Below are 15,559 nucleotides of genomic sequence, written 5' to 3' on the forward strand. Positions count from 1 at the left end.
CAAAATCAGCAAGTGCTTGGCGCTGAAATACATATAGTTTGTTTGTTTGTCTTTATTTACATATGAAAATAAAATATATACATGTTCAAATTTAACAAATCGTATAGATCATATGAAATATAGAAGATGGCCCATTTAAGCGGTATGAACAAAAAACCACTGTTCTTCCATGGGGTCCTTAGTCTTGGTGAATGTCTTCAAACAAGCCTTAGAATGCCCCTCTTCAAGTCTGAAGTTCAAAAACTTTCAGCTCGTGCTTCACGCTCGCAATATTTGATTAGTGGGATGCGTAAGTTAATCATGATCACAATGACTACAAAAAGTGCTTCATGTGTGTAGGTATTATTCTTGCAAAATCATCTAGTGCTTGGCGCTCACATTAGATGACTATGGTAAGATATGTATGCTCTTCATAAATTCCGAAAATTAGTCCTTAAAATGTCCCTGTTTTGGGTGAATATATGTAAAAAAAAAAAAAAATCAGCTCGCGCTTCGCACTCGCATTGTTTGTTTAGTGAGACAGGTACGTATCACGATTACAAGGATTTGCTTCTAATCTCACTTTTTAAAGGTCTGAATATCAAAAATTTTCAGCTATTGCTTCGCGCTCGCATTATATGATCAGTAAGATACATATCCGTTTAATGGCACAGTCCTTAAAATGTCTCTATTAGGTCAGCATACCTGGCAATTGAGCGCGCTTTGCGCGCCCACTAATACCGTGTTTACACTTAATCGGCATTTGAATCGGCTCGCGGTTCTGAACCGCGAGCCGATTCAGCATCGGCTTTTTCATAGCGTGTAAACGCGAGTAACTTGAATCGGCTCGCGGTTCAGAACCGGCAATTTGCACCACCAAAGTAGTAGGTTCTGAACCGCGAGCCGATGCAGAATCGGCTTTTTTACTACGTGTAAACAGAAAGCCGATTCTGCACCGGCAATTTGTGCGTATTTCAATTACTTTACTATTGTGACGTAATTGTAAGCGCACTGATCCAGTGTTGTCTTTATTATGACGTATATTGTAGGTATGCGTATCATTTCAGGTTTTTGCATCGGCTCGCGGTTCTGAACCGCGAGCTGTAACAACGTGTAAACGCAATCCAAATGCCGATTCTGCATCGGCATTTGGTTCAGAACCAATTGCCGATTAAGTGTAAAAACTCAAATTTGTTGCTGGTGCCCCTCCCCCATTCCGTGACCCACGGTACGCCACTAAATGGGGATACGCCAATCATCAGTTTTGCTCATTCTATATTCATTATAGAAATAATGCAAAGCTTTAAAATGTCATAACCCTGTTATTCCTTGATCGATTTAAATGAAATTGTCATTGTTTTGACTGATTTTATTTTACATGTATCTGTTTAAATCATATTATTTTTCAGCCTTAGGGTATCCCTTAACTGTCATGTTTCCATCAGGGGTGTTTTTATCTTCGTTCTATTTTGTATGGGGCTATATGATGCTCTCAATTCCGTACGCAGACTTTGACAGTGTTATATCTCATCTCACCAGGTTATAATTAGCTTTCTCATATCATGATTCAGAAGAGGATCAACGCCTTACCTAGGCCTATTTCTTGAATAAAATGGATTGCTTTCCCGTGATCACTATCTCAGCACAAAAAGTCTCAAACTTAAATTGATTGCTTCTTAATATTTTTCTATTATTATTATATTTTGTTGATTTTTATGATTTAATGTGTTCAATCAATTTAAATGGCTTAATGTGTGACACTAGCAGGATAATATGGGCAATGATCGAAAGTAATATTTGCCATGATTCGTTTAAAAATGCAATTTTTAGGTGACATGCAATTACATGGGAAAAGGGCTATGGCCCATGACCCTTTGGTTGACTTCTGTCATGACATTTAAAATCGACTTTATATTGATATAAGTTTGTGGAATCGTTTAATGTTGATATCAGAATTATATCTAGTCTATTAATTACAAAATAGATTGTCTTGGAATTAATCTTATTGGCATAAAATCGATTACAATGCCTCATCAACCTTTGTATATCTCTCAAATCAATAGTAAGGCTTCATGTACGGACTAGCCATTTTCACACACACTTTAGAAAAGGTAAATTTTAGCTCAATTTGACATTCACTTCCAGAGGTATATACATGTTTTATCAGCAGGTCAATATGTCCATCGAGGGTGACCGGGTGATAGAATATAACAGCTACTCTACCTGTAGTGAATGTGATTATCATAGGCGGGTCCAGGGGGCCAGGTGGGTGTTTCATAACGCTGTTCGTCAATTAAGAGCGACTTTAAGAACGACCAGTGAACATTTGTTATGTGTTTAATAATCACCAATGAACATTTAATGGTGAATATCATTTACCACAAGAAAGGATCACCAATCATTCTTAAAGTCGTTCTTAACTAAAAACAACTTTATGAAATGTCCCCAGGAGGCCCCCCCCCCCCTATTGGCGGAGAGAAAAAAGAAGAAAAAAGGGGGAAGAAATTTAAAAAAAAAAGAAAAAAAGGTAAAAGAGAGGAGAAAAGGAAAAGGAAAATAAGAGGAGGAAGACGAGTGAATGAAATAAGATGAGGGGTAGACTTGGAAAAAAAAATCTTTCATGTCACTATTTAAAATTTTCGCTCGCGTTTCGCGCTCGCATTGCCTGATCGATGATATCTTGCTCAATATATAGGCTGACATAGTTCTTAAAATATTAAATTTGAAGTTAATATGCAAAACATATTTCAATTCGGACATCGAGCTTTCATTATTTTGTTTGATTTACAAACTAATTTGAAAATAAAAGTATTGTGTAAAATGTTCGTTTTATGGTCTGAATATCAACAATTTCAGCTCTTCGTGTATTTTATAAAGTTATAAAAATATCCCTTTTCAGGTTTGAATGTCAAAACGTATCAGCTAGCGCTGCGCGCTCGTATTTTGATTGAGTTATGTATACCTAGACAATAATCCTATAACAAACTTCTTAAAATCCCCTTTTCATAACAGTTTATCAATGAAAAATTTCGGCTCGTGATTTGTGCTCGGTCTGATCAATTGTTGAAAATATATTTACCCATGCATCCTATTCATAATTACAAAAGTGCTTTTAAAAAGGTTTTAGGCCTTGATATTAACAAATTTCGCGCTCTCATTAGGCCTATTAGATTAATGAATTATGACAACATTTTTATGAATTCCTATAAAGTGTCCATTTTTTTTCCAGGTTGGAATATCGGCAAGTTTCATCTCGCGCTTAGGAAGATGAATAGGAAGATAGTCATCATTTTCATATGATGACGAATGTTCTTAGATTGTCCCAGTCGTAGGTCAAAATAAAAATTAAAAACATATCAGCTTGCGCTCGCATCATTTATGAAGTGCAATCCTTATCCAATTCACAATTTTTCTACACAGTGCTTGAAAATTAGATTGACCCATTTTCAGATCGGAATATCAAATATTTTTAGCTCGCGCTTCGCGCTCGCATTATTGATTTTCATGATTAAAAAATGTATTTAGAATGCCCAGATTTTAGGTCTTTATCTAGAACAAGCTCACGCATGTTTATTGAGATACACAGCTTGTTCTTTATTTTAAACGTGCTTGAATTATCCAGTTTCAGATACAGATATAATAAAAAATTCTGCTCGCGCTTCGCTCTCGCATTATGTATGTAAGAAGATACCCAATTGCCCAGTTTCATGATTTGCAAAGCATGAATAGAGCATCCCTTTTTTGGTCTTATCATTATGTATGTAAGAAGATACCCAATTGCCCAGTTTCATGATTTGCAAAGCATGAATAGAGCATCCCTTTTTTGGTCTTAATCTTTTTTTCCGTTCGCGCTTCGCGCTCACATCAATTGTTTAGTTTATACCTATCCTGTTCATGGTTACAAAAAAGTGCTTAGAATTCCATTTTTAGGTCAGGACGTCAAAATTGATTCTTCAAATATGTATTGTCTTCATGGCTAACTGTAACAACCCTTAATAGGTCAATTTTTTATCAGGGTAGAATGTATTAAACCTTTCTGCTCGCGCTCGCATCTTGTTCAGGGTCACAAACATGGCCCAGAATATTCAATTTTCAGGACTATACATGAAATTTCCCCCCTAAAAAATTGCTCGCGTTTTGCGCTCGCACTATTTCTATAGGGCTTACTAGTATACGATTATTATATATATTAACGTTGTTTTAAAAGAATAAAGGTATAGTTACTGTTAGGACTACCCCTTCAAAGAAACAAACAAAACTCAATTTTGAGCGGCTGATTGTGGAAAATATGGTTGAAAAAAATAAATTCGCCCCCCCCCCTATTGGCCCTATTGATCTGCCCCTGACCAGCTATTGACCGATGGCACGCTAGTATCTATTATTACCAGTAATTTTCACATACAATTGATGCTTTTCTATCACACTAACTTTGGACACATTGAAGGGGAAAAATAGTTTATTCCTAATTAAAATGCAGACATAACCTTTATCAGGTCATAAAATAGAAATAACGAGGGTGCAAAAATGTTAATTATGCTGTAAATGTTATAGGCCTTCAACGGGATTTGGGTATTTACAAGAGAGATGTTGCAATCCGCCTCTTTACAGACCAAATTAGTCATGTAATACAGAAAACAAATTTTGATCTGAATAAAAAAAATCTGAATTCACTCAGTAATGACACAATTTAGTCCAAAGCTCCAGACTCTATAGCTAAACTTAAACCGAGTTTTTTGGGGTGTTTTTTTACAAAGTCCACACACGGTGTATTCTTATTCCCACAATTTGATTAAATGTTTTTGGAATAATGTTGAGCCCCGTAATTAAAAAAGAAAGTTTTTGGTGTTTGTTGAACATTCAAGATTTGTGCAAGCTTTCACTTCAAACAAATACAAAATCGCCTAAAAAGGCAAAGTTTAAAAGACAATGCAAATTTTTAAAAAATGGGCCTCTGTTAGAAAACAATGCATTTTGTAACATTTCACTCTGACTTTTCCTTCTTTATTCAAGGTGTCTGCACCTGATAGCGTAACCACATCATGGCTTTTGTTGTACCATATGGAAGTAGTTTTGGAATCTTGCTCATGATCAGTTATATCGTTATCCCTCAAAAACATCTCGAGCTGCGTAACTTTTAGTTTAGACCCTACTAGTAGGAGAAGGTGAAAAGAAAGAGGACTGATGTAGGGTGTACTAAACAAATAACTACAACGTCCAGATCTAGACTACATAACTCTTTTTGCGGATTTACATAATTATTCCATGGGCACAAGGGGTCCTTTGCAGAAAGCTTTATACTAAAACTAAACTTTAAAAAGGTCAAAATGTTTTTACAATGATTGGTTAAAAACTTTAAGTTGCGTTTATTTTTTACTTGTATTTTGAATGTACCACTTCCAGTAACGCGCCCCATGATTCATTTAATCTCTCTCTCTCTCTCTCTCCCCCTCTCTCTTTCTCTCTCTCCCTCTCTGTCCTTTCCTCCGTTTCTCTAACTCTCTCTTCCCCTCGTTTAATCTTGTCGTCTCCCCTCCCTACTTTCAGAACCCCCCCCCCCCCTTTGCATACAAACACACACATTTGTTTTTTTCACCGAGATTTTGCCCTCTCCTTTAAAAATGTTTATTACACCCTTTACCACCTTCATCCTATCTTCACACCTCAGATTATTTCAATATCAATATATATTCACGGTGTTCAGAGATGGGTAGGTTTAGAAACATAATACAGATACAATTTGTATGCGAATAAGATGTCCTTCATAAAGACGATGGGATTTTTTTGTCACGAATTCTCTATTCTTCCCAGGAAAGAAATTAACATTGGGTTACCTTTTATCTGATACGTCCTTTTTTTTTATAGGTCAATACATGTTTATATTATTAGTGACGCTTCATTATTATAATCTGCTCCAATCTCTACCGGTACCGACTGTCTTTACACATGCACTTGACCACAGAACTTCACGGGGAACAGTATAATTTCACAACTTGCAATGTAAATTTTATTTGTGAGATTCACAATATGTTGTTGGTGATCCATGAACATAAATAAGATATACAAAGTAAGATATTTTGTGTGGTAATGGGGTAGGGGGAAGTCGTTGAAAACGGACGGAATCTTTATAACATAAAAAACTGCCTAAACCGCACGCTGGAGTCAAACTGTTAAATTTTGCTCATAAAATGTCACGGATGCTTAATTGGGTTTGAACATGTTAATTGTGAAGTCCTACCCGAATTCAAGACGAACCTAATAAAAGCAGAAAATAAATACAAAACCTAGATAGAATATAATTTAAAGTTAAACAAAATTTCATATGCAGTTCTATTTTTATATAGGTTACGTGACTAGCCCATTACTATGAATTCCTTAAACAGAAATTTTACATCAATCCTTTGAAAATAGATGCACGTTTACAGAAAATTTCCAACATAACCTGAGGCAAAGGAAAGCACTTATTTGAATTTAGGATAAACGCTACATTTTGGAGAGTAGCTCGAAAGTGACGTCAACATAAAAAAAAATTGAAAGAGTTTACTATCCTTTGGTGATTTTTGGGGCAAGCGTTCATTGATTTATTTCTTGATTTTTAATTTATTGATTTATTTGATTTGAGCAAAATAAACTTGACGTCAGAGGAGATCTCTCTTTCATGAATGTTTATGAAGAGGACATAAATTCTTGACCAAATCAGTTTAATACAATATTCCATGCACAAGGTCTGTTGGTCTAACTAGTTATTATCATTTAAACCTTTAGTTTGATAAGCATGTGATGATCATACGTGATTAAAGCATTAATCGTAAAAGAGGTTTAGAACTGTAAAGTTGTCGTAAATAAAAGATGAAATTAAAAACATAAATTGTAATTATTTTTAAAAGCTGTGGGATATTTTATATCTATACACAGTTTATTATGCACGGGGTCAATGAAAAGGGCGGCACCTAGTAACCATGAGGTGTTCTTCCTTCTCTGTATAACATGTAACCAGTGAAAAGAAGCGGACGATCACGTGATGCGTCCAGAGAACCAGGTCCTAATCGCAGAAAGACTTGGTCACCACGTTCGAGTTTTACCATGACCGAGGCACTGGCTGAATCGAGCGGGTTAGGAGTGGTAGGGGCGATAGTCTGGATCACTTGGGATGTCGCTGATTGGAGATCTTTCCCGTTTTTTAGTTTCAGGAGTTCTATTTGTGTCGTCGCACCCATTGTCGTACTGGAGAAGGAGTAGTAGAAATAGTAGACGCCTTCTAAAGGAGCTGCATGGAAAGAAAGAGAAAAATTGTGATTCGGGCAGAGAATGGGTGATCCCGGGGCTGTGATGGGAGTTATCACTTACCCCTCCTACTTGTAACCATGTAGTAATGACCCCTAAGTACCCCTTATGTAATAAACAATACACATGTACCCCTCCAGTAACCCCATTCAACTATACATGCTCTGTCAACCCAATGTTATAACCAAATGCACATGCTCTGTATACTTTTTCTGTCTCAAAAAATTGTGTTCTTCATACTAATCAGTCGCTGATGAGCCTTAGGGTGAAACAGTCTGTACGACTAGCTTAGTTAAGCAATCCAACCAATAAATTATATATATATATATACACAACAACAAAAGTAATTCCCCCCTAAATCAAATTGATGTAACTTTTGAACGGAATTATTTAGAGATCTGAAATTTCTTAGATAATTTTCTACACTCATTAAGCAACTCCTGGGGGAAAAATGAGATTAATCGGTTGAGTCATGCATGAGTAATTAAAGATTGAATTAAAAATGACCATTTTTGAAAGTCACAAGAGTGTTTTTCAGATTGTGCAAATACAAAGTTGGGCAAAAGTTGTTTTTAAGGTGAATTTTATGGTGTTAATGCTGTTTTACTATCCATCATTTAGCCACTCCACATACAATTTTGATATCGTATGTTCATGGTTGAGTGAGCACAATATTGCAGGGGCCGCGGAAGCGGGGGTGGGGGCACTTTTTTCCAAAAGCATGTAAAAAAATGTAAAAATGACCATACGATTGTGATTTTTTGCATGGTCAGCCCCCCCCCCCACTTTTGGCTCAGCCCCTCCCACACTTTGAAAACCGTTCCGCGGCCCCTGTATTGTGACGTATTTTGGTAGTATCCTCTACAACTAGTTAGGTTAAGTTTTCGAATGTGCTCGCTCAACCATGAACATGTTAAAAGTTCGGAAAGTGTGTGGTGATAGAAATGATGGATGATACAAACAACAGCAATTAAAGTCACATTTGAAACCGAATTTGTAAAAATGACCATACGATTGTGATTTTTTGCATGGTCAGCCCCCCCCCCCCCACTTTTGGCTCAGCCCCTCCCACACTTTGAAAACGGTTCCGCGGCCCCTGTATTGTGACGTATTTTGGTAGTATCCTCTACAACTAGTTAGGTTAAGTTTTCGAATGTGCTCGCTCAACCATGAAAATGTTAAAAGTTCGGAAAGTGTGTGGTGATAGAAATGATGGATGATACAAACAGCAATTAAAGTCACATTTGAAACCGAATTTGCCCCCAATATTCACTTTATTGCCCTTTAAAACGAGTCTGTGACATTGAAAATACCCATTTTCCCACTTTGATGCGTGCTCACTCATCCATGAATAAAAAAATCGATTTCATTTTTGCACAGAATTCTGGCCATACGTTGATAAACATTACTGCCAAATAGCATTGCTAAAGACAGCCTTGAAAGTTCCACCATATTGAATAAGGGGTTACTTGTTCTTCAACATATGCACCCATAATGTACGCAAGTCTATGAGGGAGGAAGTCAAAATTGTAACAAATATGAAATGAGGGTTTGTTTCATGGACGGTTTTTGTTACTTCTGCCTACAGTTATTTCATGAAACTTCGCACATGGCTTCAGAGTAACACTATCCAAAAGGCGCGCACATCAAAATAACCATTCGATACGGCACAGAGTGGGGCCAAGGCCTTGAACTTTATTCTCATTTGCATAATTTTCGAATATTGTGTGCTCATTGATGCATTAAACATCGAGATTTTCATAAAAATCAAATCAAATGAACCATGCAAGGAGGCTTTTGACAGAATCCATAGTTACGAATTGCATTTTTCCAATAACGTATAGAAAAGGGCTAATCATATTCCACATGTTCATTCAAGCGTGAATGTTTAATTAAACGCCTTTAAATCATTGAAGCATGTAAATTGGTCTTGAACATAACGAAAAAGTTGATAAAAGATCAGTTTCAGTCACCAAAATGAAACAATACTTGCCTCTGATATTTGAAAATCGTATTTTTTGTTTTCAATAAATGTTCATTGAACCGTGAAACGATGAATATTGTTGAAATACTCTTCCTAAAAATAACTGTCATCATATTCTATCATTTTTATTGATAAAAATGTGTAAAAAATCCAATTATAGCAAATTTGGACTTGTTTTTATTCAACCGTGAAATTTGACCAAAAAGTTTTTTGTCTTTTAGAAAGTACCTTTTACAAGCCTTCTGACTATTTTTCATGAGAATGTGGAATTACTTCCAATAAAAGGAACTCAAAGTCATGATATCTGGACTGTGACTTTTGAAAAGTGACATTTTTGCCTCCTGATGGTGCTCACTGAAGCATAACCTAAAATACGTCCATAGCATTTACTCAGAGGGTAGCTTATAAAATTACCTACACGCTCATGTAAAAATATGTTAAAAACTCGCATTGGTTCGGAAATTATTGATGTTTGTTTAAGGGGGTCTTACTTTTATTGTTGTGTGTGTGTATATATATATATATTTATATGTGTGTGTGTGTGTGTGTAAACAGGCATCTACTCCTTAATATGACTACTGTGTCTTGTTCCAAATACTTAGGCGAAAAAATGACAAGACGATTTGACGGTGCTGATAGACTCATAGACCACAATTTAATCCGAGCTTTCGCTTAGGCCTTCTTCATGGGTTATGGGTCTTTCGGGCTGACTTGGAGGTGTGCAGTGTCGTGTGTTCGGTTTCTAGTGTGTTGATCTTGATCTATCTTGATCTGGTGTGTTCTCTTGATGTAACACCAGAAACCGAACACACGACACTGCACACCTCCGAGTCAGCCCGAAAGACCCAGAACCCATGAAGAAGGCCTAAGGCCGAATGCTCGGATTAAATTGTGGTCTATCAGCAACGTAAATCGTCTTGTCATTTTTTGGCCTATATATATATATATATATATAAATATATATATATATATATATACGAGTGAGCGAAAAGGTAAAGTATAAACATCGGCATAAGTAAATTGGATTTTAATTTTTAATTTTGTCTTTCGGTCAGAAAAATAATTGAAGTGCCTTCCAGAAAAACAAAGAAACCCATATTATCGCTGATTTATATTCAATAGGCAATGAGTATTGTCATGCTGAGAACCTCTCCTTCACTTGGTATAAATAAATTCGATGATTTCTTATTCATGCATGAGTGAGTAAAGACAGTTTGGAGAATACCAAACAATAAGTTAATTGTAATAAAAGCAGAAAAACTAAAGAAAAATATTGGTGAAGGTTTGATGAAATCTAAAGAATAAGAAAGATAAAGATTTGTGACGTCAGATACCAGCAGCTTTATTGTGTTACAAAAGTGTATTAAAGATTAATATGAATTCAGATGAAAATAAATTAAAATGAATAGAAACATATTTATTATTAGAGGAATGAAATGATGACGTCTGATGATATATCCAGCGCACAAAGAAAATAATTTAAACAATTTTGACAAAATGGCGTTTTGTTTTTAGAAACACGACGTACATCATCACATAGAGGAACTGCTCGTCTGTGACGTCACAGAATCAATATTTTAATAAATCACAACTCTGCAATTCTTCGATGGATTTTCATCAAACCGTCGTATTTCAAAAAATATATGTATATATATATTTATATATATTCTGCTTGTACTAACATTGTCTGTGTGAACTTCCTCTTTCTCTTGATCTAATAAGCCAGTTCGTAGTTCCATTCTGCGCATGATCAGAGGAAGGTCATTGGTACTTAAGTGCCATGGTGGTTTAAAATTTAATGAGATAAGCACCAACTTTGATGTCTTGATTATATATATATATAATTGTTTGATGTCTTGATTATATATATATATATTCTTTTGAATTGTGTTTTTCATTCACTTCCACAAAGAACAATGCGTCCACGAACGACTGATCACAGTTTGGTAAGTACATTGTAAGTACTTTTGTAAACGAAAATACTCATTTTCATGCAGTTGCATGAAAGGGTTATCTTTTTTTTATTATTTACCAGAGCGCTCCAAAAATTGAATTTTCTGCATATTTTGTGTAGGCCCCCTACTGGTGGAAAGTAAAATTTCAAGAAAAGTGTCATTTTTTAATCTCTATTTTCAATTTAGAAAAAATAAAAATTAAATTTATGATGAAAAGTTGTAATGGAAACTGACAGTGCCAAAAAATCAGGCATTTGTTCCCAAGAACAAGAGAAAATAAGCCAAACATTGCCAACCTTATATTCCCCACACAGGGGGTAGTAACAGAGAACGAGAATATATCATAACCTTGTTCATTGAATGAGTGACAGCCTCCTACAGTTGAATTACCTTTGAATCGCCCTGTGATGACATCTAGAACTTCACCGATATTGATGTAGATCTTTTTTGAGTTCCTATTAAAGCCCCCAATGTCCCTCGGATCAGAGGATGCGCTGATGGGAGTCGTCCTCTCTACCGTAAACGCGATAGTTCTCTCATATTTCAAGTCAGCCGACGCAGGCGTGTACAGTACAAACAACGAAACAAAACATGAAGCGATCAGGATGTTGGGGATCGTTGAACCCGACATTGTTGCTCGAATCAAGCTGCAACTGAACAAAACGCAATAAATAAAGAAAAAATAAAATATGCCAACATTACCATTCCATAAACAATCTTATAACCTCGTCCTCCTTAGCATATGCCTTCGTCAGCACTGAGATAAATTTCAGTTTTAATTCGTTTGATTTCATTTTCATTATCCAAATGAATAGCTTTAACGGGTTAATATCGCTTCAAAATTAGCGGCAAAGTCATGTAGTATCTGACATATCTATATAGAATATTGTTTTGAAAATCAAGTTACTTTAAGAAACAAACTGATAAAGAAAACATTTACCAATAATTATCGAAATCGCGACGCACTTGTAGATATTTAATGATTCTATTTTCACAATCCTATCATCACTTAACTAAAAGCGACACGTAAACAGTTTGAGCTCGGTTTAAGAAGATACAAATGATTTTGTGAAATATGTCCCTCAAATTTGTCATTTTTTTCCTTAAATGAACGAAAAATTCAGTTACCTTTTTATCCTGGTTTCAGGCTAAAAATGTCCGTATTCAAGTCGTTCGCCCTATCACCACGCCTTAAAATGTGACTCTTTCTGAGACCTATCAGGCAGTAAATAGGTTGGATCAGTCATTTATCATCTATAGACGTTTCCTTGGCTCGAGATACGCATGGATGAGCTTGAATACTTGGAATCCAATTTGCATACATTACTTGTTGCAATGTCCTGCAAGCATCACTCAAGCTTTCAGGTTGTCAAGAACAAGATTTTGGAAAAGTGTGCATGCAATTTGAATGTTTTGGTATATCGATCTTTTGTGATACATTCCTCCATTCCATTATCGATTTCTAAAACAGGTGGTGACTTATATCAAATTTCGTGGCTCGTGAAATATCAATGTTACGGATGTTTCTTTCCTAGAAACATGGGGCCCGTTTCATGAAATTATCACAATTCCAGCTCGATGCAGTCTTTATGGAAAGCCAAGTTGTACAATGCAATGATATAATTTGGAAGATGCGGACGCATTAAATCTGCTCTTGAAAAGCATGTACGTCTGTCAAAGGCAATTATTGGTTTTTCTCATAGAGATGGCGTCAAGCTGAAGTTATGACATTTTCATGAAAAAGACACTGTTACATTTCTGTTTCAAAATGCTATTAATGAAATCATGCATTAATTTTCGAGCGACTTCAAGGCAAGTCTTGTTATTGGTGAAATATAAGGCAAACCATTTCAGGGTTGACTTAAGGATGCGGTGCAATAAATTATTAAATTCAGACTGCAATTTGACCATGGGTCATATTTCTTTTTTGCTCAACCCTCATGTGTGAAGGAATCATATAAGGCATTTTGAGACTTATAACCATATTGTATCATATTTGTATAATTTATTCATTGAAAAAATGGAAATGATGATATGGAAATAATGCAGTCCTGAAGTCATTTGATTTTTTTTTATCGATATGTATTTACAATGTATTTTTATCATTTGTGTTACCGCAGCGAGCTATGTTGTTTTTCTTGGAGATAAGCTAAGATGTCACAAACCGGTCTTGATTTCTCCTTTTTTCATTTACATATACAATACAAAGATCAAACATAAAAGTAAAATAGATATTTAAAAATTACTACACTGTAAAAAAATATTGGGTAAAATTTTAACCACCACGAGGGTAATTTGTCCAACCAATTTGTAGCAGTATTTTACCCAATGCGGGAATCATATTGTCCAGGAAGGTAAAAAAATAAGCAGCAATTACTTTAGAATGGGCAAAATTTTCATCACACTGGATAAATAAAAATGCCCAATGTTGGTTGGACACATAATTACCCTCATGCAGCACTTTTACCCAATATTTTTTAGAGTGTATAGATATACAAACATGCATGTATCAACATTTTTTAGGTGGTCTGTCTTTGACAGATCACCTCTTAATTTCGTCAGAATTTTCTTTATTTATTTTTCGCACTTATGTTTGTCGCCAACTTTTCTCGGAATTGGCTTAATCAATTTTGCTGAATTTTTCGTCATATATAAAGTCTATCATAGAAAAAACATACTAAGCTTTTCAAGGTCATCAGGTCATGATGACGTCATCTACGCGCCATTTTGTAAAATTCTTAATTTGATCAGATCTACATAACGGATCATCAATAGTCAATCATATTTACATCAAATACACTTTAGGTCAAAGGTCAAATGTCAATGTCATCAAAGGTCATGTAAAGGTCATGACGCGCGCGTCAAAGCTAAAAATTCTCAAAATGGCCTATAAAAATTTTTGGGTACGTTTCAGGTCATTTCAAGCATTTCAACATTTTGCGCGCGCGCACGTATGTGCGCGCGTTTTCGTGCGTAACGGCGTTACGCAGCATAAACTTGGTCTTTTTCTATACGTATCTATTATTGATATAATTCTGATCAAATTGATACCTCGATCAGCTCTCTACGATCATTAATGAGGGAATGAGCACCCATTAAAGTTTGCAGCACGCGTGCGCGCGAGCTCTTTCCATACGCTCTTAATGGGCAAAAACATGCCTATTAAAAATCCACTGTAGCTCTTCAGAACGAACGAGGACCCGCAATTTTTCCTCAATCTCGGATATAGTCAATATCTCATTTGGAGATTTCGTGATGAAATCAAACTTACGTTCGAAGTTTAAAAACATTTTTTCGGCAATTCGTCAATGTATTTATTTACATTTGGCTGTATCTTCGTTATTAGTGGTCGATTTTCTCCCAAATTTTGATATGATGTAGTGAAGACAATTCTCTACAAATAACGTGGGACTAATTTTCACTTTCAACCACAGCATCAGTGTGTTATGACTTGTTTAAGTTTTTGCAAATTTTTTCTGGACCTAATTTTTGAGAATTTTTTAAGAAAATGCTTCATTAATCAATTGTACGGTCTTGCTGAAAATGTCAAGCCCACTTGCTTTGCAGTTTTTTGTGTAGGACATATTTTGTAATTTTGCCGGAACTTTTTAAGGGGCAATTTTAACATTGTAAAACATCATTTATGTATTTTTTTAGTAAAAGGTGCAATATTGAAACGCAATGGGTTGAAAATTTTCATTCTGGATTTTTTTTTCTATTTGGTCAGTTTTACTAAATATAACGTATAACAAATTTTCAGGTACCTTCTGTGAAATGAAAAATTGTGCAATTTAGTTAATTACACATTTTCCCAAAATTTTGCGGGAAAATCGCCAGTATTGAATCTTTTACCTGACTTTTTCAGTAAAAATCATCAAGAAAGAATTTTCAAGTAAATGTCAAAGTCATACACAATTGATAAATGGATATTGAAAATTCTTGACGGAAACTATTATTTGAAATGTTTAGAAATTTGCAGAAATTTTGCAAACATTTACAAAAAAAATTCTACTGAGTTCTTTTATCAAATACATCACTGATGAGTGAATGCTGTGAAATTATAGCATTGTGAAACTTCTCATTAAAAATTATTGAAATTTAGCAGAAAATTTGGAAAAAATATTTAAGATATTTTAGTTTTCAAAAAGTATCACCTATGAATTTTCAAGTATTCTGTGAAATTAATACCCACTGACATTGTGAAATGTCAGTGGGTGAAATCGTTTAAAAAAAATGCTGAAAGTACAAAGAATTTTTAACAAGATTTTGCATAAAAAACATCAGACTGTCGATTAAAAATTAGCTGTTGTGAAAATTAAGGCGCCTTTTATTGCGCAATTTTGGAAAGCCAATTTCGGTA

The 15,559-nt window shown here is 35.2% G+C and overlaps 1 protein-coding gene across 1 annotated transcript; it reads right to left on the reverse strand.

Moving 5' to 3' along the window:
• Positions 1-5,960: 5,960 nt before the first annotated feature.
• Positions 5,961-12,474, reverse strand: LOC129256220 (complement C1q tumor necrosis factor-related protein 3-like). Its single transcript, XM_054894473.2, has 3 exons — positions 12,328-12,474; positions 11,590-11,852; positions 5,961-7,243 (listed from the first exon to the last, which is right to left on the reverse strand). The coding sequence occupies exons 2-3, from the start codon at positions 11,828-11,830 to the stop codon at positions 6,927-6,929; spliced, it is 558 nt and encodes a 185-aa protein (XP_054750448.1). The 5' UTR covers positions 11,831-11,852; positions 12,328-12,474; the 3' UTR covers positions 5,961-6,926.
• Positions 12,475-15,559: the final 3,085 nt, after the last annotated feature.

Source organism: Lytechinus pictus, chromosome 3 (genome assembly GCF_037042905.1).
Source record: "Lytechinus pictus isolate F3 Inbred chromosome 3, Lp3.0, whole genome shotgun sequence".
NCBI classification, from domain to species: domain Eukaryota; kingdom Metazoa; phylum Echinodermata; class Echinoidea; order Temnopleuroida; family Toxopneustidae; genus Lytechinus; species Lytechinus pictus.